The 23444-nt window shown below is 41.8% G+C and overlaps 1 protein-coding gene across 1 annotated transcript in view; it reads left to right on the top strand.

Moving 5' to 3' along the window:
- Positions 1-23444, top strand: part of LOC117986174 (protogenin A-like) — a 130095-nt gene that overhangs the window by 89024 nt on the left and 17627 nt on the right. The window contains exons 2-16 of the mRNA XM_034973014.2: positions 2127-2304; positions 3056-3183; positions 13101-13245; positions 13460-13525; positions 13725-13908; positions 13996-14136; positions 15803-15967; positions 17441-17513; positions 18548-18739; positions 19958-20049; positions 20438-20519; positions 20911-21090; positions 22160-22283; positions 22755-22901; positions 23154-23287. Of these exons, the coding sequence (XP_034828905.1) occupies positions 2127-2304; positions 3056-3183; positions 13101-13245; positions 13460-13525; positions 13725-13908; positions 13996-14136; positions 15803-15967; positions 17441-17513; positions 18548-18739; positions 19958-20049; positions 20438-20519; positions 20911-21090; positions 22160-22283; positions 22755-22901; positions 23154-23287 (2031 nt within the window). The remainder of the gene's footprint in view (positions 1-2126; positions 2305-3055; positions 3184-13100; positions 13246-13459; positions 13526-13724; positions 13909-13995; positions 14137-15802; positions 15968-17440; positions 17514-18547; positions 18740-19957; positions 20050-20437; positions 20520-20910; positions 21091-22159; positions 22284-22754; positions 22902-23153; positions 23288-23444) is intronic.

Below are 23444 nucleotides of genomic sequence, written 5' to 3'. Positions count from 1 at the left end.
ACGTAAATACAGAAAACCCGGGCTTTTGGTTGTTGGTATCAACGACCCGTTGCCCGACACGTGTCGGCCCGAGCGAAAGATAATACGCCCGGGCGTAGCTGTCGGTCCCTGGATCTCTTTGTAAGCGTTTACTCTAAAAATATACTTATATTTTCCCATTTTAGGTAATTTTTTTTTTTTTTTTTGAAAGAATATTAGCCAAATTAAATGACTAATATTCCCCTTTCCTCTCCAATTAAGCGTCAGGCTTGTGCTAGGAGAAGGTACGACAATAGTGCAACGCGCGGGATTTGAACCGTCGACCTTTCGGTTTTCAGTCCACTCCTATACCGATTGAGCTATTGAGGCTCAAATTAATTGATACTTTCATAATCCATCCATACTCCATACTAATATTACAAATGCGAAAGTGTGTTTGTCTGCTAGCTTTTGACGGCTCAACCGTTCAACCGATTTTGACGAAATTTGGTACAGGGATAGCTTGCATCCCGGGGAAGTACATAGGCTATTTTTTAGGGTTCCGTACCTCAAAAGGCAAAACGGAACCCTTATAGGATCACTTTGTTGTCTGCCTGTCTGTCTGATTGTCTGTCTGTCGGTCTGTCAAGAAACCTACAGGGTACTTTCCATTGACCTAGAATCATGAAATTTGGCAGATAGGTAGATCTTATAGCTGGCTTTAGGGGAAAAATCTGAAAACTGTGAATTTGTGGTCACATCACACAAAAAAAAAATTGTGGTCATAAACTAATAATTAGTATTTTAAATTTTCGAACTAAGATAACTATATCAAGTGGGGTATCATATGAAAGGGCTTTACCTGTGCATTCTAAAACAGATTTTCATTTATTTTTATGCATCATAGTTTTTGAATTATCGTGCAAAATGTCGAAAAAATACCTCTGTCATACGGAACCCTCGGTGCGCGAACCTGTTTCGCACTTGGCCGGTTTTTATATTATAATATTATAATGTCTATGATATTATGATGAAATAATAATTATTTATTGCAACTAAATTCCGATGCTTATAATTATTAAAATTAAATTACTTATGATGACATAAATTATTTACTAGCTATAGCAATTATTGATAATATTATGACAATAATAAATAATTAATGTAGTTAATAATACTTGACAGGGTTACAATATGTCATCAATTATTATAACACTAATAGGCGAAAGTTGGTGTGTATGTATGTGTGTCAGCAGTGGCGTGCAGGTCATGGAGGCATAAATGCACTGCTTACCTCAGTTGTAGCTCAATGCATATTGTTCATTATGACCTGCCAGTAAACAGGTTCGACTACTTAACTAATGCCTACCCTGGCTTCAAACTCTGTGCACGCCACTGTGTGTCAGTATGTTTGTTACTCTTTCACGCAAAAACTACTGGACGGATTTGGCTGACATGTGGACTTTGTGGTGGATATCTATCGGTCACGATATAATAATCGGAGGCATTCCGAACCAGTAGTAGATGCATCCGACTATTCGTAAGTACTTGTAAAAGTTTATACGAATAAAAAAGATTTTTATTTTTATTTATTTATAATAATAATAATAAAATAAAATTTATTTAAATCTTAAATTTTAACAATATATGCCCGTAACAATGTTACATAGTTATTAGTTACTAATAACATGTGAATAAGCCGCGTGACAACCCCTGTACTAGTGAACACTTTATATAACAGTGGGTTGACTTCCCCATTCTTAAGAGAAGAACTTAAAATATATGTTATTTTAATTTGGTGCGCTAAGATGTTTGTTTAACTTTATTTCCCTAAATATTTCATTGTATAACGTGGCGAAAATATCTGCGCACCTCGCTGTAATGCGCTTCCCCTCGCGCTTCCCCGCAGCTCGCCCGTTTTCGCCTATCCAGTACCGGTGCCGACGCGAACGTGTTGCATGACGTCACTAAGCCAGGTTCACAGATATTTCCGTCGGCTTATACCTGTCGTGCATCTTGCGGTCTAAAATTGAAATGCGCTTACCCAAAAAGAGCGTCATACTACCACACTACTCGCTTATTTGTGTGCGTAGATCTGCCAAAATTGTATGAGATATCAAAATTATAACTTTTCCCGTATTAACAATAAAATATTTTTGTCCGTACAGATGTCCCGATAACATGGTCACAGTCGGCACGAAACGCGTCACTGCCGTGCGTAGTGCCGGAGTGGACGCGCGTCCAGCCGCGACGACCGCCGCCGCCGCTTGATGACGACCAAGTGCGATCCAGGCCTTACACATGGTTCAGAGTTACTACGACACGGGAGGACGTGATCACGAAGCGGTGAGTTCATCCGCACGTTACCAGCGTGGTGGACTGCATTAAACTTTTCCATTCTGAGAGACCCAGGCTTAGAAGTATAACTCGTCGGAAATATTTGCGCACCTCGCTGGAATGCGTTTCCCTGCAGCTCGCCCGTTTTTGCCTGTCCAGTACCGGTGCCAACGCAAGCGCGTTAAATGACGTCACTAAGCCATGTTCTCAGATATTTCCGACGGGTTGTAAGCTAGCGATTGAGAGTGAGTCTTGTGATGATGATGATATCAGAAATCAAGTATAGGTACCTTCTTGGCACAGTGCTGAGCGGTGTGGTCTTGGCAGGTCCCGGTTTCGATTATAGGCAAGGACAATTTTGATAATTTCTGGTCTGGACAATTTAGAAAAAAGTTTTCTAAATATATAAAAGGAAAAGGTGACTGACTGAGTGACTGATCTATCAACGCACAGCTCAAACTACTGGACGGATCGGGCTGAAATTTGGCATGCAGATAGCGATTATGACGTAGGCATCCGCTAAGAAAGGATTTTTGAAAATTCAACTTAAGGGAGTGAAATAGGGGTTTGAAATTTGTGTAGTCCACGCGCACGAAGTCGCGAGCATAAGCTAGTTACAACATAAAATCGGGCAGACGCTTTTCTCTCTCTCAAGATCGCAGTCATGGACTAACTTGTACAAAGAATATGAAGCCTAATTTAACTTGCCTAGACCTAAGCTAAGCTTACCCGTACGTAGTAACCCGAGCTTCTTTACCAGGATCTCCCACAACGGCACGCTAGAGGTGGTCCGCAAGAATGGCGGCACCACGGAGGGCGTGTACCAGTGCGCGGCGTCGCACCACGGCGGAGTCGTGTTGGGCTACCCTGTCAATCTCAAGTTTTCATGTAAGTTTATTTTACAAGAAATTTTTTAATAAGGTAGGTCACAGACTATTCTCTTGGACCTCGACAGTTAGGGAACAGTTCACGACAGTTAGGGTACAGTTCACGACAGTTAGGGAACTTCTAACAAACCGTCGAGGCTTCGACATCACTGGCAGGCGTCAAATGTTAGTACATATTTGACGTAGGTAGCCCTATTTTTCTTTGATTTTACGTCTAATGGCCTTAGAGCCAGAACGTGCCAGACCTTCCTCATTTTAAAAAAGCTGAAAGTTTTTCTGTGTAATGTCGCCAACACTGGGAGGAACGTTTATTTGGATGTTTGTTGAATGATGATGTCAGACACTTGATATGGTGGCAACCCCTTGCCAGACACCTTTAAAGTTTAATACTTTATTGTTAACTAGTAAAAGTTTAATACAGTTGCTATGTTTAAGCCCCACAAACTGCTAATGCGCGTGGCCGCCATTTTAGTGACGTCATCACTAGACTGAAGTTTCGAGCTGATGGTATATTTTTATGTCGGCTGACGTCAAAATGACGTCATTTCGATGTTAATGACACACGGTTCCAGCGCAATAGCTATTTGCGGGATTTATACGCAAAAAGCCTTTTTTAGGATGTAAAATATTATCATTCTTTACAACGTTTTTATTCACTCAGCAATATAAGTTGCTGACCGTAGGGCTGCGTGGAGGGCGGAGTACTGAGGGCGGGCGGCGTAGCGGACCTCATTGGCATTCTCGCCGCGTTTTCCATTATTTATACATGCATGTACAAAGGAGGCAATACATCAAGGGCTGTTTCTATAACAAGTTCAATGGTGCCGATTCTCCTGTCTTTCTCTAAACTAAATTTAGACTCTCTGCATCTTTTTCTTTTTAATATTGCTAAAAAGGGACGGAACATGAATTTTACATTTATAGACTCTAAATTTTGGTGCATGCTACAAATTTGAACAATATTCTCGCGACTGGCAGCTCATCACGAGCAGCAGCAGTCACGAGGTTTGACAGCTCTAAATTAAATTTAAAACTGTCAAACTGTATCTGTCCTTTTCTAAATGCATTAGTAAGAAGAGGATTTCGAATACTTTAAATTTAGGTGTGCACAGAATCAGTACCAGTGTTAGGGTTGCCATGCCCTAAAATTCAAAAGCCGGACTCGGCGCTATATTAGGCCGGACATTTAGTTCTAAAAACCGGATATATCATTTTTAATACAAAAAATATACCTTTCTAAAGCGGGATCATCATCATTAACCCATCGCCAGCTCACTACTGAGCACGGGTCTCCTCTCAGAATGAGAAGGGGTTTTAATAAAACGAATGTTTCTAAAAAAGCACGCTACCTTACCAAAGTTTTTGGGTAAACTGTAGTTTTTAGTTTGGTCCTGCGTAGGTATACTTTCCAGAAACATCCGCGGGGTGATTACGTAAAACGTTGCAGTAGCGACAGCAACGCGACAGCAGTAGCAATCCGACAGTTCATTTGCTGTCTCTCTTCTTCTTCTTCTTATTTTGCTTTGTGGCTATTGCTGTCTCTCTCTAGCCGGACGTTTGACAGCAATGATCGCGAGATTTACGCCTGTCGCAAGCCTGTCGCGAGATACGTAATCACCCTGCCGTTTTTATAAATATTCCAATGTTTTTGGCGATAACTCAAATACTACTTTTTGGGGTTAACCGCTTGTTAGCAAAAGGAATCGACGGCGGAATTTAAATTCTAATTCGATGACCTGATTAGATAGAAATTCGTAGAAACTGTCAGTACTTTTGAAAAGCCCAAATTACTTTAATTGTCGCTGAATCAATTAAGAATTAATAGGTTTATTTCACAATGCAATCGTCACAGATTTTCTTTACTTAGTTATCACTGAGATCATTAACTTTATTAGAAATCGCGATAGTCTCAGGGAAATTGGTTTTCCTTAATTAAAATGACACGAGGATGAAGATTGTTAATTCAATTATTGAAACCCAATCTTTTTTAGATAATTGGGAAAATCTTTCTGTTTCTTTCATTAAGATACATCCCGGGTACGTACCTCTAACTTTTCGGAGTTATGTGCGTTTTAAGTAATTAAATCACTTGCTTTAACGGTGAAGGAAAACATCGTGAGGAAACCTGCATGCCTGAGACTTCTCCATAATATTCTCAAAGGTGTATGAAGTCTGCCAATCCGCATTTGGCCAGTAGACTATGGTCTAAGCCCTTCTCACTCTGAGAGGAGACCCGTGCTCTGTAGTTAGCTGGCGATGGGTTGATCATGATGATGATGTTGGTAAAGCGTCGATTGACGTCACTGAAACGTTGTCTGCATTGTTTTCTGGAAGCATTTTTGACTCTACATTGCACAATAGTTGCAAAATTAAGATTGATAAGCAGACAGACCTATGTCTCTATTTTAGTGAGCCAAGCTTACTTTAAATCTAGACTTTACGCGGCCTGAGGCTTCCTTACGACTTGAGCATTTTAAACGATGACTTTTCTTTACTTAAATACCTACTTAACACTTAAGGCATTATGCTCTACGAGACCTTATCGGTATTCTCTGGTGGGAGGCTTCGGCCGTAGCTAGTTACCACCCTACTGGCAAAGCCGTGCCGCCAAGCGATTTAGCGTTCCGGTACGATGCCGTGTAGAAACCAAAGGGGCATGGGTTTATTAAAAACTGCCATACCCCTTCCAGGTTAGCCCGCTTTCATCTTAGACAGCATCGTCACTTACCACCAGGTGAGATTGCAGTCAAGGGCTAACTTGTATCTGAATAAATAAATAAAAAAGGGTTCCGTACCCGAAGGGTGTCTGTCAGCAGTGTTTTGAACAAATAATTAGTATTTTCATCTTATAAAGTAAGATAACTATACCAAGTGGGGTATCATATGAAAGGGCTTTACCTGTAAATTCTAAAACAAATTTTTATTTATTTTTATGCATAATAGTTTTTGATTTATCTTGCAAAATGACGATAAAATACGACTGTAGTACAGAACCCTCGGTGCGAGAGCTAGACTTGCACTTGGCCCGTTTTTTTGAAATCGGTCAAAAATATGTTTTCTTTAAAATGATTTGGGGCCTAATGAAAATATCCTGACTCAGCAGAACGCCGCTAAGCTAATGCCACTAACGATGATTGGGCATTATCTATTCAAGCGCATATACGCATAAAAGATATTACTTTGTACTTATACAGACTAGTAGTGACTCTGGGTTTCGTTTAGCAATAGGGTCTTGGACTGTAGTAATAAAATGACGTGATTTTTTGTGTAGCGGCAGTAAAGAGAATAATAAAAAAAAAGATATTTATTATTTTTAGGGTTCCGTACCTCAAAAGGAAAAACGGAACCCTTATAGGATCACTTTGTTGTCTGTCTGTCTGTCTGTCAAGAAACCTACAGGGTACCTACTTCCCGTTGACCTAGAATCATGAAATTAGGCAGGTAGGTAGATCTTATAGCTGACATTTGGGGAAAAATCAAAAAACCGTGAATTTAGGGTTAGATCACACAAAAAAAATTAAATTGTGGTCATGAACTAATAATTAGTATTTTCAACTTTCGAAGTGAGTGACTATATCAACTTATAAAGTAAGATAACTATACCAAGTGGGGTATCATATGAAAGGGCTTTACCTGTAAACTCTAAAACAGATTTTTATTTATTTTTATGCATCATAGTTTTAGAATTATCGTGCAAAATGTCGCAAAAATACAACTGTAGTACGGAACCCTCATTGCGCGAGCCTGACTCTCACTTGGCCGGTTTTTTTTAACATAATTAATTATTTACCTCACGCTGCAACAGAAAGCGATTAATGTTTTCACAATGCGTAAACGACAAATATTTTTCAATTTTATAACGTATAAAAAAATCTGCAGAAGTTACTCTAAGTTAGAATTTACGCATTTCGGCTGCGTCTAATACTAAAAATGGAAAAAAGTTTCTAGACACAGTAATTTGAGCCTACATTGATATATCAGTCAGTTGGTTTCTATTTTTAACCGACTTCAAAAAAAGGAGGAGGTTCTCAATTCGTCGGAATCTTTTTTAATACACCTACATAAGGATTTATTATTTTGTGTTTGGGAATCATGTCGACATGCATAATATCTCTGTTTAGAGCTAAGCATTTCCAATGTAACTTAATTTATTATTACTTTGTAACTACAATTTTGGTACATGAAAAATAAAAATAAATAAACAAATATCCTGCACATCAAAGTCCTTAAATGCATTTTGGTTCCACAGAGTTGCGCATGAATAAATTATGTCCTCATTTAGTCGTCTGCCTAATTAAGGCCAATGAAACGGTCCAAAACATTGACTTCAATCAATCTTTCCTTGATCGGTTGTGCTATCTTTGACATCTTAAATGATTTGTACAATCATCATCATATCCACCTTTCGCTGGCACACTATTGAGCACGGGTCTCCCCTCAGAATGAGGTTTTTAGGGTTCCGTACCTCAAAAGGAAAAACGGAACCCTTATAGGATCACTTTGTTGTCTGTCTGTCTGTCTGTCGGTCTGTTAAGAAACCTACAGGGTACTTCCCGTTGACCTGGAATCATGAAATTTGGCAGGTAGGTGGGTCTTATAGCTGGCTTTAGGGGAAAAATCTAAAAACCGTGAATTTGTGGTTACATCACACAAAAATTAGTATTTTCAACTTTCGAAGTGAGATAACTATATCAAGTGGGGTATCATATGAAAGGTCTTCACCTCTGCATTCTAAAACAGATTTTAATTTATTTTTATGTATCAAAAAATACGACTGTAGTACGGAACCCTCATTGCGCGAGCCTGACTCGCACTTGGCCAGTTTTTTTATGTATGAAACTAGCTTACGCTCGCGACTTCGTCCGCGTGGGCTACATAAATTTCAAACCCATAAACCCCCTTAGTGGTTGAATTTTCAAAAATCCTATTTTAGCGGATGCCTAACGTCATAATCTGCATGCCAAGTTTCAGTTCGATACGTCCAGTGGTTTAAGCTGTGCGTTGATAGATGAGTCAGTCAGTCAGTCAGTCAGCTTTTCCTTTATATATAGACTAGCTGATGCTCGCGACTTCGTACGCGTGGATTTTTAAAAATCCCGTGAGAACTCTGTGATTTCCCGGTATAAAAAGTAGCATATGTCACTCTCCAGGTCTTTAACTATTCCCATGCAAAAAATCACGTCGATCTATTGCTTCTTAGCGACGTGTTTGAAGGGCAAACCAACAAACAAACACACTTTCGCATTTATAATAGGGGATAGATATATGCATGTGTATTGAGCAGTGGAGAGTGATATGTGATCGTAGTTTTTCTGTGATCACAATCAGAAGAATCATGAGCAGATTCGAAAAGGGATTACAAAGTTGATGTGGTATAGGTCCCGCAAATTACTATTGCGCTGGAACCGTCTCAGTAACATCGAAATGACGTAATTTTGACGTCATTTGACGTATATTTAAGTAATTTAAAAACTAGCTTATGCTTGCGACTTCGTCCGCGTGGACTACATAAATTTCAAACCCCTATTTCATCCCCTGAATTTTCAAAAATCCTTTCTTAGCGGATGCCTACGTTATATATCTATCTGTATGCCAAATTTCAACCTGATCCGTCTAGTAGTTTGAGCTGTGCGTTGATAGATCAGTCAGTCACCTTTTCCTTTTATATATTTAAAGATATACCATCAGCTCGAAACTTCCGTCTAGTGCTGACGTCACTAAAATGGCGGCCACGTGCATTAGCAAATTTGCGGGACTTGTATCTAAAATCTTTTGATATTGATACGTAAGAGGCATGAATAAACTGTGGCATCAATTAAGCCGCATCTAATTAAGGTTAAACTAATGAAACGCCACTCGAGGCTCAAATGGCCTCAATCGATACTCCCTTTGATCGAAACACTACAAACTCCGAGTACACTACAAGTATTCGCATATAATTAAAACGAGTACTTTGTTATCAAGTATATTTTGAAAGCAATCTCTCTCTCTGTGCGCTGTTTTTCTTATTGCTGAGGTTCGTAACTCGTGACCTTTTATACTTAGAGTACCTAATGAGAGAGGTTCCCAGCGCAGTGTAAAAAGATCCGTCCACTAGGTGGACTACCCACCACCCTCGCAGTTATATGGGTCGAAACGCGGGAGGGCGCCCGTTCGGTACTTGCTCGATGGCTCTTTCCCGGGGCGCCTTCTTGACTCCCTATAAGTTCTTTTTATTCTGCTTCCTTGTCCCCATCAGGTCACTCTCCCCATTCTGGGGCAGACGTCGCAAATACGGGAGATTCCCGTCGCCGTTCGTGGTGTCTCCTGTTACCCACATCCTCTCCTGTCATTGCGTATCTGTCTAATCCTCGCTCTCGCTCCCCTCCTTTGTGCTCGTCGCATCTTCCTCCTCCTCCTCACTTCCTTCCTCCTCGTCCACCCCCTCTCCGCGTCCTCTTCTGCGTCGTCGACGCCGCACTTCAGAGCAGCTCCTCGTTCTGTGCCACGCGTGCGCGACACTAGGTGGACAACCCACCACCTCCCTGAAATCGAAAAGACAGTGGCATGTGGAAGTCATATATATTGTGGCATAAATCTCTTGTAGGGACTTCCACATGCCACCGTCTTGCGCCGCCTGATCCACCGGGTCCCTGCGACTCGTCTGATGTCGTCCGTCCACCTAGTGGGGGGTCTTCCAACACTGCGTCTTCCGGTGCGAGGCCGCCATTCTAGCACCTTGGGACCCCAACGTCTATCGGTTTTACGAACTATGTGCCCTGCCCATTGCCACTTCAGCTTCGCAACCCGTTGAGCTGTGTCGGTTACTCTAGTTCTCCTACGGATCTGCTCATTTCTGATTTGATCACGTGGAGAGAAAGGTTGTTCAATGGGTCTCCTCATTTCTGAGGATATTTTCGGGACTTGAGGATAATTTCGGATAAAGGTCAGAGTAAAGATAAGAAACAGGGCAAATGTTGATCTTTCAGTCCCTCGATTGTATGCGAAGGCTGAGCCGACCTCTGCCGCCTCGGAGGGCGCATCAGAACGAATTAGGCTAGTTAATGGACAGCGTAATTGGATCCAGCGGTATGGGTAAACAATAGAATTATCTCCAACCTATAAAACTGTTTGTTGCTTTTAGTATTGTTTCAAGATGTATAAGTTACAGTCAAAACTGTTCATCGTTATCATCATGATCAACCCATCGCCGGCACTGTACAGAGCACGGGTCTCCACGGGCATGCTGGCCATGTGCAATGGTTAGACTTTCTTAATTACTAAAAATCTAAGTTTAAAAATTTAAGTCTAAATCTATAAATCGTATAAGGTCGATAATCTTTGCACTAGCACAAACTGCGGGTCTATTGGGGCTGCAAATTGCAAACACCAGTCTCAGTTTTTATCTAGTGTTTTGGTCTAAAAGTGTGGTGTAAAATGTTCACTTTTCATCAGTACCCATATTATAAAACCGAAAATGTGTTTGTTGGTTGATTTGTGGGTTTGTTGGTTTGTTGGGTTGTCCTTCAATCACATCGCAATGGAGCAACGGATCGACGTAATTTTTTTCATGGTCGCGGGCATCAGCTAGTTAAGTCTATAAAATAAAATAAAAATTGGCCTTTTCGTTTCCGCCGTGCCTCGGAGAGCCCGACTATATTATGTCCAAGCCTTTACACCGCACATAAAAGCCGAAGGAAAGTAAAACGCAAAATAATCACAGCTCTAAGAATAGGAAAAAACCACAATGCAGGCTAGACAAAGACGGCCGCATCCGGTGAACAAAGCTTGTCTTACAAAGAGTATGCACGCTACACGGGGAATAATAACGGAACTTTGAAAATGTTGCATTTTTTGATGGCACGGTTCAGAGCATAAGAAAAATTGACACCATATAAATCTATATATTATATACAAGGAAAAAGTGACTGACTGACTGACTGATCTATCAACGCACAGCTCAAACTACTGGACGGATCGGGCTACAATTTGGCGTGCAGAATAGCTATTATGACGTAGGCATCCGCTAAGAAAGGATTTTGGAAAATTTCCGAATTTTCCAAAATCCTTTCTTTTTAAAATTTGTATAGTCCAAGCGGACGAAGTCGCGGGAATAAGCTAGTGACATATAAAAGCAATTTTCAAACGTTGAAGAATTTAAGTGCGGTTTTAATGAGTTTTTTCTTTAAATTGGCTAAATAAATTGTTAAAGTATTTTTGAACTTCTAAATTTTCATTTGATCCATGATTTGATTGTAATGTTATCGTAAGCCCAATAAAGACGAAAGTCTTTAATGAGTAGTTGTGTCCTACTTGTGATGACATATATCTAGTGTTGACACTGGCAGTTGGCCTTGTCCACAAGTTCAAAGTCGCGCAATGGAGCGGGCTATGTTGGGTATCTCTCAGAGGGACAAAATTCGTAACGACGAAATCCATAGGAAATCCATCCATTCTCGTATATTAAATTGTATTTAACGTGTATATTAAATTGTACAAAAAACGCTCAAGATTTTTTTATATCTCTATTTTTTATATCTCTCTTTTTCTATTCTCTTATCTAATAACTCTTACTATGTTACTGTCCTTTTCAGTTGTCCAAATAACAAGAGAAATATTTTCCTTTAAAATAACAGCACCGAAATTAATCATCTGCTCAATCAATAGTCAGTCAGTCAATAGCGAATTTCTAGAAAACTAACGGTGTTCCTTCATAGTCGTGGCTCTACAAAATTACATTTCTCAGAAGCTGTGCACTTGAAAGTGGGCAAAAACCAGTGTGATGGAACCGTGAAGGAAAATGTTTGTAGGTGAGATCTGTATAAAGAGCGCTACTTAGGAATTTCGTCTTTCAAAATACTGAAGTCCTGACTTTATTCTCTAATACAGGCAGGGTGAACTAGAGTGAGCATTGACATAGAATGAGTGACATCGGTTACGCATTCATCCGATCTGAGTCCGTGAAAATACGGATATAAAAAATATCTACGACATAATAATTATGTCATAACCATACAAAACAAAAAGCAACGTACTTTCACGGACTCGGATCGGATGAGTGAACCGCCGAACCGCCGTGACGGAGAGAACTCGGATGACGGATGTAAAGTGCGTAATCGCTCTGAGGCAACTCTCGGTTTAATCCTCCCGAGCTTGCCCGCAGCTGGTTAGCGCGGGGGCTGTACGGGTGTGCGGGGCGTTCCCTCCCTGATTGACATCTCGACCTGTCGCGTACTTATACTTACTGTAATTGTAGGTACCTGTAAAACGTATTGTTATATCATTGAAAGTTATTTGATTCTCTCAAATTGACTGAGGCCTAGTAGGTATTTGTTCATGACAACGCAATCCAACCCTTGTTTAATTTTCCAAATAAGTTAGGCGTAAAATAAATACCGTAAACATGTGACCTTCTCTATGTATGGAATAGGTCCGTTTTTGTTTTGGGTCGAAAAAAAAAAATTTTGTTTAGTTTTATTTTTTCTTCGACCTTACAATATTTTCTTAGGTAGGTAGGTACATTCTTTTTATTAACAGCTTCGGAACTTCATTATTTCAATTGAACTAAAGATTTGAAGCTGTGATAGCCTAGTGGTTAGCACGTCCGCCTTCTAATCGGAGGTCGGGGGTTCGATCCCGGGCACGCTTGAGGTACGAAACCCTAAAAACGTTTGCTAACATTCATCATCATCATCATCAACCGATAGACGTCCACTGCTGGACGTAAGTCTCTTGTAGGGACTTCCACTCGCCACGGTCTTGCGTCTGATGTCGTCCGTCCACCTAGTGGGGGGTCTTCCAACGCTCCGTTTTCCGGTGCGAGGTCGCCATTCCAGCACCTTGGGACCCCAACGTCTATCGGTTGTTCGAACTATGTGCCCTGCCCGTTGCCACTTCAGCTTCGCAACCCGTTGAGTTATTCCTGACATTAATTCCCAGATATCGGCAAGCAGTTCTTGAACCCACCGTCGGACACGACAGCCTATTTGAACCAGCCTACCTCCATATCCTGCCGCATCAGCTCCGGTCCCGCAGCATCCATAACCTGGCTAAGAGATGGCCGGCCTTTACCACAAAATCAAAGGTAGGTTTAACAAAGCTCTTTTTGTTTGACCAATTTTTTTTTGAATAATCCATATTAAACAGAGTGCAGTAACTTTGGTTGCGGTCGGTTAAAAAAAACCGGTCAAGTGCGAGACGGACTCAGACACGACGGGTTCCATTCCATCGTACAAGAAATAAATCATTTTTTTGGACGATTTTCTGGAGTTGCATTTTAATCTTTTAACTCATTTCAGATATTACCTATTGGAGAGCGAGCTGCTAATCACAGATGTGCAAAACGAAGATGCTGGATCATACAGGTATGTATTATAATTATACGAATCCACGAATCCAATCAAATTACCCTTTTTTTAAATTTGTAGACTAGCGCTTGGCTACAATCAGACCTGGTGGCAAGTGATGATGCAGCCTAAGATGGAGCGCGCTTGCATAGAAGATGCCTATAAGGTATCTTTGACTTGTACGACAAAAATTGAATATATTTTGTATTTTTCTCAGGTGCATAGCAACCAACCCCTACGTAAACAAAAGTCGGACCAGCTCGGAAGGTCGAGTGACTGTCATAGACTCGAAAGATGAAGAGCCATCGTTTCTACCAGTTCGGGTGGAGGAGAACATCGCGGTGCCCAGGGGAAGCCGGGTCGTCCTACCCTGCCCTGTGACAGGCTGGCCTAGACCTAAGGTAAGCACTAATCAGCTTTAACTTTTAAATATAACTGGATTTAAATTAAACGCCGATTTCTTCATAATTTCGTATATTCTATTCCAGATAAGATGGGAGCTAACACCTCCAGGGGAGAAGACGAGTGAGCTGGAGACAACGGAGGAGGTGCTGGTCCTCAACAACCTGGAGTACGACCAGGAGGGCGTGTACACTTGCTCGCTTGAGGACTACCTCGACATGGTTAAGGTATTTATCTCTACACCAGCTAAAATTGGAGCTAAAGTCATCCATCGTACATGAAATAACACTTTTTCTTCATGGCGGCCATTTTGAAATTCTTATTATTTGTTGTTATAGCGGCAATAGAAATAATAAACTTTTATTGCAGGCGTATCAACTAATAATTGTGTGTTAGTACAAAAAACAATCAAACTACTTAACCTATGTTAGAACTTATTACTAGCTTAACTTAACAACTAATCCTATTTAACTAAAAACTAATTGTAAAAAACTATTCACAAAGCTCGTGGGAGCCTTCTAGCGCCTACGTGCGCACCACTCCAGCACCTCCAGAGAGGACTGTCCAGTTTCACGGCCAATGCGCTGAAGAGAGTGTTGGTACTACTCAATAGCCTGCTCATCATGGACGCAGCACGCTTGCGCATGATCGCGTATTGCGACGTAGCACACTTTCTGTGACTCTCTAACTTTTACGGTTCACGAGATACAACGGACGGATGGATGGACGAACGGACAGCGGAGGCTTAGTAATAGGGTCCCGTTGGCACCCTTCGGGTGTGGAACCCTGAAAGAATTTTGCGAAATGTTTTATACTTGCCCGAATTTTTGTTGATTTAAAATTAAAAGCAAAATGTAGTTACCGCTTACAAAGCAAATAGGTAGCTCATTTACCGTAACGAGGGTGACGCCTCTGGCGATCGTGTGGTCCAAGCAATAAAACATAGCGGGCTAAGGGCCGAAACACAAAAGTGCGTTGCGAATTCCTGACGCAAAAAAAAACTGTGATGCGATGTGATTTCACGTCGCAAGGCGTCTTTCTGCCAAGATTCGGATTTCGGACAGACAAAGCATAACATATTTATGCCAGTTTTCTGGACCTTAGCAAGGCATTTGACCTGGTAAGTTACGATATCCTATGGCAGAAATTGAAAGATACCGGACTGCCCGAAGAAGTTACTAGGATCTTCAAATACATATTGGTATCGAAACCAGGTCAATGTCGTGCGATGGTCCGAAACTTATTCGCAGCCATATACGTTAGAGTGCGGCGTACGACAGGGAGGCTTAACTTCCCCTAAGCTCTTTAAGCTATATGTCATTGCACATGCATTGCACTGATAGAGTCGCTTAGCACCACTCATGTCGGTTGTCATATTGACGGCGTATGCCTCAACAACGTCAGTTACGCAGACGACATGGTGTTGCTGAGTGCTTCTGTTTGTGGCTTAGCAAAATTATTAACCAATAGAGACTAATACTAGATTTGTGAGGCAGAAGCCGATGATTGCAATCGCCGGCATTTTGGTTTTGGACTAAGTATAACAACTATGAGAAGCTTCGTTTCTGACACCTCACGGCTTTTTTACCCGACTGCGGCGAAGCCCAAAGGTGGGTAATTTTATTTTACTACCAGATGATGCCCGCGACTTTGTCCGCGTGGATTTAAGTTTTTCAAAGTCCCATGGGAGCTCTTTGATTTTCCGGGATAACAAGTAGCTTATGTCCTTCCCCGGGATGCAAGCTGTACTAAATTTCATCAAAATCGGTTGAACGGATGGGCCGTAAAGGCTAGCAGACAGACAGACAGACAGACGGACAGGCAGACAGACAGACACACTTTCGCATTAGTATGGAAGTATGGATTTATAGATTTTGTGTTGCATTGTTTCAGACATTCAACGTTACCCTGACACAGCCAGTCGTGATAACTCTGCCGCCGGTGTCGAAGGACGTGACGCGAGCCAGCACCGTCCGGTTCAACTGCACGTCATCTGGGAGGCCAGAGCCGAATGTGACGTGGTACAAGAACGGAGAGAAACTCACTTTGGCTGGACGGGTGAGGCAATAGAAATACAGAACTAACCGGCTCATTGGAAAGCTCTAACTGTTCGGAGTTATGTGCGTTTTAAGTAATTAAATATCACTTGCTTAAATGCCCGTGATACACACACATGCTAGTTAATGGCATGCTAGGTGCTGGCAAGCTGGCACGCCAGCTACTAGCAGGATGTTGGTGCGTGATACACATGCTTGTAACTGGTATGCCAGTTACTAGAAAGGCTCCGTACCGTGCCAGTGACGTGCGAGTTGAAGTTCACAAAATGAATATTTATGAAGAAATAAATAGTGTTACAATACAACTCACGATTATCTTAGTGAACAAACTTTTAAAAGCAAGGAATAGAAGCAAAAAAAGAAAACAATATGGAGAGAAATTGAATTAGTAGTAGTACGATGTGCGAGTTACTAGCAAACACGTTACGACGTGTTTCGCGTGCTGTAGCTAGCATTCGAGTCCCCCATCCCACTTCCCCTCAAGGGGAAAAAATCAAACGCCGTGCGATCTACTGGTATGCCATGTACTGGCATGTGAGCTACTGGCAGAACCTTGATACACATGCTAGTAGCTCGTTCTTGCTAGTAGCTCGCACAAAAGCATGCCAGTTACAAGCAAGAACGAGCTACTAGCATGTGTATCGAGGTTCTGCCAGTAGCTCGCATGCCAGTACATGGCATACCAGTAGATCGCAAGGCGTTTGATTTTCCCCTTGAGGGGAAGTGGGACTTACTACTAATCCAATTTCTCTCCATATTTTTTTTTTGTGTCTATTCATTGTTTCAAAAGTTTCTTCACTAAGATAATCGCGAGTTGTATTGTAACACTATTTATTTCTTCATGGTATTCTTATTGGTAAATTAAACCTGACTATTCATAAGCACTTTTAAAAAGTTTACATGAATAAAAAAAACATTCTATTCTATTCTATTCTATTCTTCATAAATATTCATTTTGTGAACTTCAACTCGCACGTCACTGGCACGGTACGGAGCCTTTCTAGTAACTGGCATACCAGTTACAAGCATGTGTATCACGCACTGACATTCTGCTAGTGGCTGGCATGCCAGCTTGCCAGCACCTAGCATGCCATTAACTAGCATGTGTATCACGAGCATAACGGTGAAGGAAAATATCGTGAGGAAACCTGCATGCCTGAGAGTTTCCATAATGTTCTCAAAGGTGTGTGAAGTCTACCAATCCGCACATGGCCAGACTATGGCCAAACCACTTCTCAGTCTGAGAGGAGACCCGTGCTCTGTAGTGAGCTGGCGATGGGTTGATCATGATGATGATGAACTTTAAAACTAAACATTTTTACGGAAATCTGGCAAGCCAAAGACACATAATATATTAGTTTCTAAAACGTGTCTGTAAAGTTTCATTGACTTGGGAGTCTACTTGGTATACTTACAAGTATTTTTCAGGAGCATATTTTAATAATGTTTTATTAATTTTCGATTTCCATTTCAGAGAAACCTACGAAGTTCAGTGGATCGTAAACGCTTGGAGTTGGTGATAAGCGGAGTTACCTCTGACGATGCAGGTACAGAATGTTGGTACTCAGTGGTACGCTGTGCTCTTGTAAGTGGGAGGTTCTGGGTTCGATTCCTGGCATGGGCGTTTAGGGACTTTATATTTTTGTAGCTTATGCTCGCAACTTTGTCCGTGTGGACTACACAAATTTCAAACCTCTATTTCACCCCTTTAGGGGTTGAGTTTTCAAAAATCCTTTCTTAGCGGATGCCTACATCATAATAGCTCTATCTGTATGCCAAATTTCAGCTCGATCGTCCAGTAGTTTGAGCTGTGCGTTGATAGATCAGTCAGTCAACCTTTCCTTTTATATATAGAGACTAGCTGATGCCCGCGATTTCGTCCTCGTGGAATTAGGTTTTTAAAAATCCCGTGGGAACCCTTTGATTTTCCGGGATAATAAGTAGCCTATGTCACTCTCCAGGTCTTTATCTATACCCATGCAAAAAATCACGTCAATCCGTTACTCCGTTGCGACGTGATTGAAGGACAAACCAACAAACAAACACACTTTCGATTTTTTTTAAAGAATATTAAGCCAAGTTAATTGCTGACTAATATTCCCCTTTCCCCTCTAATTAAGCGTAAAGCTTGTGCTAGGAGTAGGTACGACAATAGTGCAATGGGTGGGGTTTGAACCGGTGACCTTTCGGATTTCGGTTCGCACCTTTAACCGTTGAGCTATCGCGGTTCTAAATTTATATTATGGGTACTGTACCCGTAGTACAAGATTTTACGTCTCAAGAAACGTAACCAAATTCGAGAGTCGAAATACTTTCGCGTTACAGTAAAATGGACATAAACAGCCTTGAATTGAAGTCAAATATTAAATGCCACTGATTTTAATTTCGCAATGTTTCCGCTTGGAGCGCTGGCTGTAGAAGTGTAGACAAACTTGAGCTTTAAAACAAGGCATTTAAGATCCATTTTACTGTAACGCGGAAGTATTTCGACTCTCGAATTTGGTTTGGTTTAGTGAGACGTAAAATCTTGTACTACGGGTACTGATTAAAACCTTAAATTATTGTCTTGTTGTTGGTACAGGCGTTTACCAGTGCTTCGCGTGGAACGGCCATACGATGGCGTCGAAGTGGGCGCGCCTCAACGTGACGGGCGCGGGGGCGGACGCGCCGGGTGCGGTGTCGTGCGCGCCCGCCTCCGCCGCGGCCGTGGCCCTGCGCTGGTTGCCGCCCGCCGAGAAGGTCATGGCCTACACCGTCGACACCACGCCCACCGGTGAGCTATTTTTTCAAACCAGTCAAGTCAAATCAAATCAATCAGCATGTTTGCGTCCACTGCTGGACATAGGCCTTCCCAAGAGCGCGCCACCACACGATCCTCTGTCCTCCTTATCCACCCACTTACCGCTACCTTCTTAAGGTCGTCAGTCCAGTGGGTTGAAGGTTGTCCCACACTGCGCTTGCCGATACGCGGTCTCCACTCCAGAACACGTCTACCACAGCGGTATCGGTTCTGCGGCAGACGTGCCACTTCAGCTTTGGTGTTGTATGGGTTTAAACTATCTGAGAAAATATACTCTCGAGAGCCAGCAAATCGACTCAATCCATAGCTGTGTGTCTACAACGTTATTTTTAGTATGGGTACGCAAAACCTAAAAGTAGTTTGTTCAGAATCGATTGCAATCATTTTTACAACATGTTATATTTTGGCTAAAAAATTCTTTAAAATCCTGCAAGTTTAGTTACATAGTTGAATGACCCCATGCACCAGCTGATTCGAACGGCAAGCGGCCGCGGCAGTGCGCACGATCGACGCCAGCCGTCTCGTTCGCTCACAGTCGCAAGCTTGGGGTGACCATGTTTTTGCGATGACAACTACTCAACACAACAAGCTTGTAACTTCGTAAATTTTCATTAAATATTTTTGAAATTTTGTATTCATATTCTTTATGTAAAAATATTCGACACGTGTTTCGGTTTTTGCGATAACCAAAACTAACGTTGTATATATACACCGCTAGTCATCATTTATCATCTGTACCTTTAGTTTAAAATATAACGCGCGAATTACGTGTCGCTGTGTATATTAGCGCTGATAGTTGTATTTTTTATGTTTATAAATATAAAAAAATATTAGTCATAAATGGCAAAAAAACAAAACTCGAATGAGACCTCGAACCAATAGTAATACCGCGTGCGCGCAGGCTAGTTTATGACGTATTACTACGCGCGAGAGCTTATTTTGCTCTAAACTTTTTCACTTTATTGGCAGCGCGGTTCGAGTGGATGTACCTACCTACTATTCACGTTTTGTCTAGTGAATTACTATTTTTTCTCACACTTTCGAGTTGATGATTTTTTTTAAATTATTTCAAAACAATAACATTTTTGATTTTTTTAATTTAACTCGATGTTTCGATAGTACTACCGAGGGCAAATCGTTCTGCCGCGAGAAGACAACCACCAAAATTTCAGCGCGTATATTATTTTGCAGATAAACACGGTGGAGCAATCACGGGGCAGCCTCACACCAACACCGAAGAAATTATTAAAGTTAAAGAGCCGTTAACGCCCTACCTTTTCCAAGTAAGAAACTTTACTTATAGTCCGCGACAGGTTGAGATGGCAATTGAAGTATGAGGCGGGTAGACGCCCCGCACACCCGCACGTCACCCGCGCTCGCCCGCACTGGGTTAGCGCGGGGGCTGTGCGGGGCGTCCCCACCCCGATTGCTATCTCGACTTGTCCCGTAATATACCTACCTATTCATGTCTTAAAGTCTTATTTTACTCAAAAAAAAAATAGGGCCCATATTGGGCGCCAATATACATAAATGATTCTATTTTTTTTAATATGTTACAATTAAACTTAAAGCTAGCAAAACTACGTAGTCAGAGCAAGTATAATAATAACACAAAGTTTTTGCTAGCGTTCTGGTTACACCCTGTATAATATTCGTGTATGTTTGCAACAGGTTCGTGCGTACATCCCAGCATCTACTAAAAAGAATGTTGCAAGCGACATGTCAGAAAGCGTGCTGTGTCAGGGACAAGGGGGTGAGTTTTTATAACTAAGACTTAAATTAGATCGCTCAATTTTGAGCAAATTCAAGCACCGATTTTCATTCTAACAATAGCATCTAATAATTATTTTATAATTTCTATCTGTGTTTTTACCTACTTTTCAAGGAAATTTCTAAATAATTTTAAATACATACCTATCAAAAATTGCGGAACCGACATGACATAGTCGACATTTTATTAATGGAAATCACTCACGATAGTTTAAACGTTAAAATAGATTACATTTTAGAGTTTTAGCCATAGACCTTAAAATCAGCTTGGTTTTAGTAAATTTTTGCCAAATCAGTTGGCAATAAATTATTGTGGCGTGAAGGAGTAAACAAATATCAAAACTTTCAACCTCACAATTTCAATATTTTTTTAGTGCCTATAAAGCTGTCGAAGTTGGAAGACGACAAGATCCTGGTGTCGTGGAAGCAGTTCGCAGAGCAGACCCCTGGCGTGGTGCAGTGGATCCTGCAGTACAAGCCTGATGACGGAACTGGGGATACGCAGGAGCATAACATCACGTTGGCAGCCCATGTCACTAACTATACTTTGATGGGTAAGTATTTAAAGTTCTTTGTAAAACAAGGAAGCACAGGGACTCCCTCCCCCAGCACTAGGTGGATTAGGCGACATCAAACGAGTTGCAGGGAGCCACAGGTTTAATGCGTCAAGACCATGGCGTGTGGAATTTCCTACAAGAGATCTATCATGGATCTTCTTCTTCGTCGTAATACCCTTGGCAGAGTGGTCGTGGTCATCACGAAGTGACGTTTTTGGGAGCAGATGTTATACGCCTCACGAGCATTCGCCACTTCTCTCTGCTAGCTGATATTCTGGTACATTCGTGCACGGGACCGCCCTCAGCGGACTTAATTTGGTTGGTCCATCGCGTAGGTGAACTTCCTCGCCCTCTGGTACCCTCCACCTTGCCCTGCACTACAAGACGCTCAATGGAGTCACTCTCACGCCGGGAGACATGACCGAAGAACTTTAGTATACGAGTCTGTACTAACATCGAAATACGTTATTTAATGCCGAGCTCTTGGAGTGTAGAGACGTTCAGTCCATGAGACTCCTAGCATTCGCATCTCCAGAGCATCAATCTTCTTCTCGACCAGTTGCAAAGTCCACGTCTCCGCCACGTATAAAAATATGGGAAAAATAAGATCTCTTGTAAGGAGTTAGATACTTATTGGGACTTAAGATCATCTATGTCGAGTAGTAGACGTGATGATTACGGCCGGCCTAGGTTACGCTCCAGGAATAGCTTCTTACACTCAACCAGCCTCTCAACCAGTCTGCTGAAACTACGCGTTTACGTAGGTCACGGCTAAGTACCTCAAACCCGAACATCAGCGTGACGGAGAGACTAGCTGAAGGATACAACCTCGCGGTTGCGGCTTTTTGGGCTACCCGTTTTAGGTGACCGTCAACTCGAGAAGAAGTAGACGTGATGAGATGATGATGATGATGATGAGATTAATTAGCATCCTGGAGGAACTTCCAGGCTAAATACGATGAGGATACTTTATAATCCGAGGCAGTTTTTCAACAGGATTTCTACAACTCTATGCAGACGTCGCGAGAAAAAGCTAGTTTTTAACAAACAGTTATTTTTGTCATAGCTCCTGAATCCGAGCCACTAAGGGTGAGGCTGCTGGGCTCCAAGACCTTGGAGTGGCTGCAGCAGAACCTGACGCTGGTTCCGTGGACGTCCACCACCGCGGCCGGACAGGACACCGACGACGGGTGAGGGTCTGGTCTCCAAGACTACCATGTTTTGATCATTTTAACTATCTTACCGTGAGTTTGCACCAAATAACATCGTATGTGCCAAATCTCATAACGTGTTTTGTTGAATTTCCGTTTGCAATGCAGGAAATCGGGTAAATTCTCTGACAGATTTCAAGATCCCGAACAAGATCCATACTTTTTAATATTATAAATGCGAAAGTGTGTCTGTCTGTCTGCTAGCTTTTCACGGCTCATCCGTTTAACCGATTTGACGAAAGGTACAGCAATAGCTTTTATCCCGGGGGAGGACATAGGCTACTTTTTATCCCGGGAAATCAAAGAGTTTCAACGGGATTTTGTAAAACCGAAACTTCAATCATCTAGTAACTAGTTCACTAAAATATAGTAAAAACCCCATTAGTAGCCTTGACTTTTACGCGCCCTGTATTTTTATCAACAAAAGAATTGTCTTTGTCTCTGAAACAGTGAAGTGAAGGTGATTCCTCAAGACCTGGAGGTGACTGAAGTGAGTGAGAGGAGTTTCTCACTGCGCTGGCGGTGTGAAGACGCCACGAGATACACATTCTTGGTCTGCGTGAGGAGGGTAGACGGGAACGACGACTGTCAAGAAAGGTTGGTTGATTTCTTTGACATGAGTTTCACACTGCGCTGGCGGTGTGAAGACACCACAAGATAAATGTTCTTGGTCAGCGTGAGAAGGATAGACGGAAAGTCGAAAAATAATGGTTTACTCCGTCGAAGGATTCTTCGGCAGAAAAACTTCTTTTTCCAGAACTGCCGAAGTTTCATAGGTCTTTCATTAGGACCGCCCAGAGCCTAGATTAAGATATGACAATTCTATACGTGCTTTTAAATTTTTTCTAGTTACGAGACCAGTACAAAAATAGAAGGGCTACAACCAGATAGCAAATACGAGGTGCGAGTGCAAGTTCGAGTCCCGGGTAGGGCGCTCGGGGGGGCGTTTACTGCACCTTACTATGTTACCACACTGTCTAAAGGTATGTGGGCATTACAGTTAGTTACAGTCACTATTTCTCTGCAGTATAAGTCCCGCAAATTGCTAGTCACGTGGCCGCCATTTTAGTGACGTCAGCACTAGACTAAAGTTTCGAGCTGATGGTACATTTTTATTTCGATATTAATGAGACATGGTTC

This window comes from Maniola hyperantus, chromosome 10 (assembly GCF_902806685.2).
Source record: "Maniola hyperantus chromosome 10, iAphHyp1.2, whole genome shotgun sequence".
Lineage (NCBI taxonomy): Eukaryota > Metazoa > Arthropoda > Insecta > Lepidoptera > Nymphalidae > Maniola > Maniola hyperantus.
This window is presented reverse-complemented; position numbering and strand designations above follow the sequence as displayed.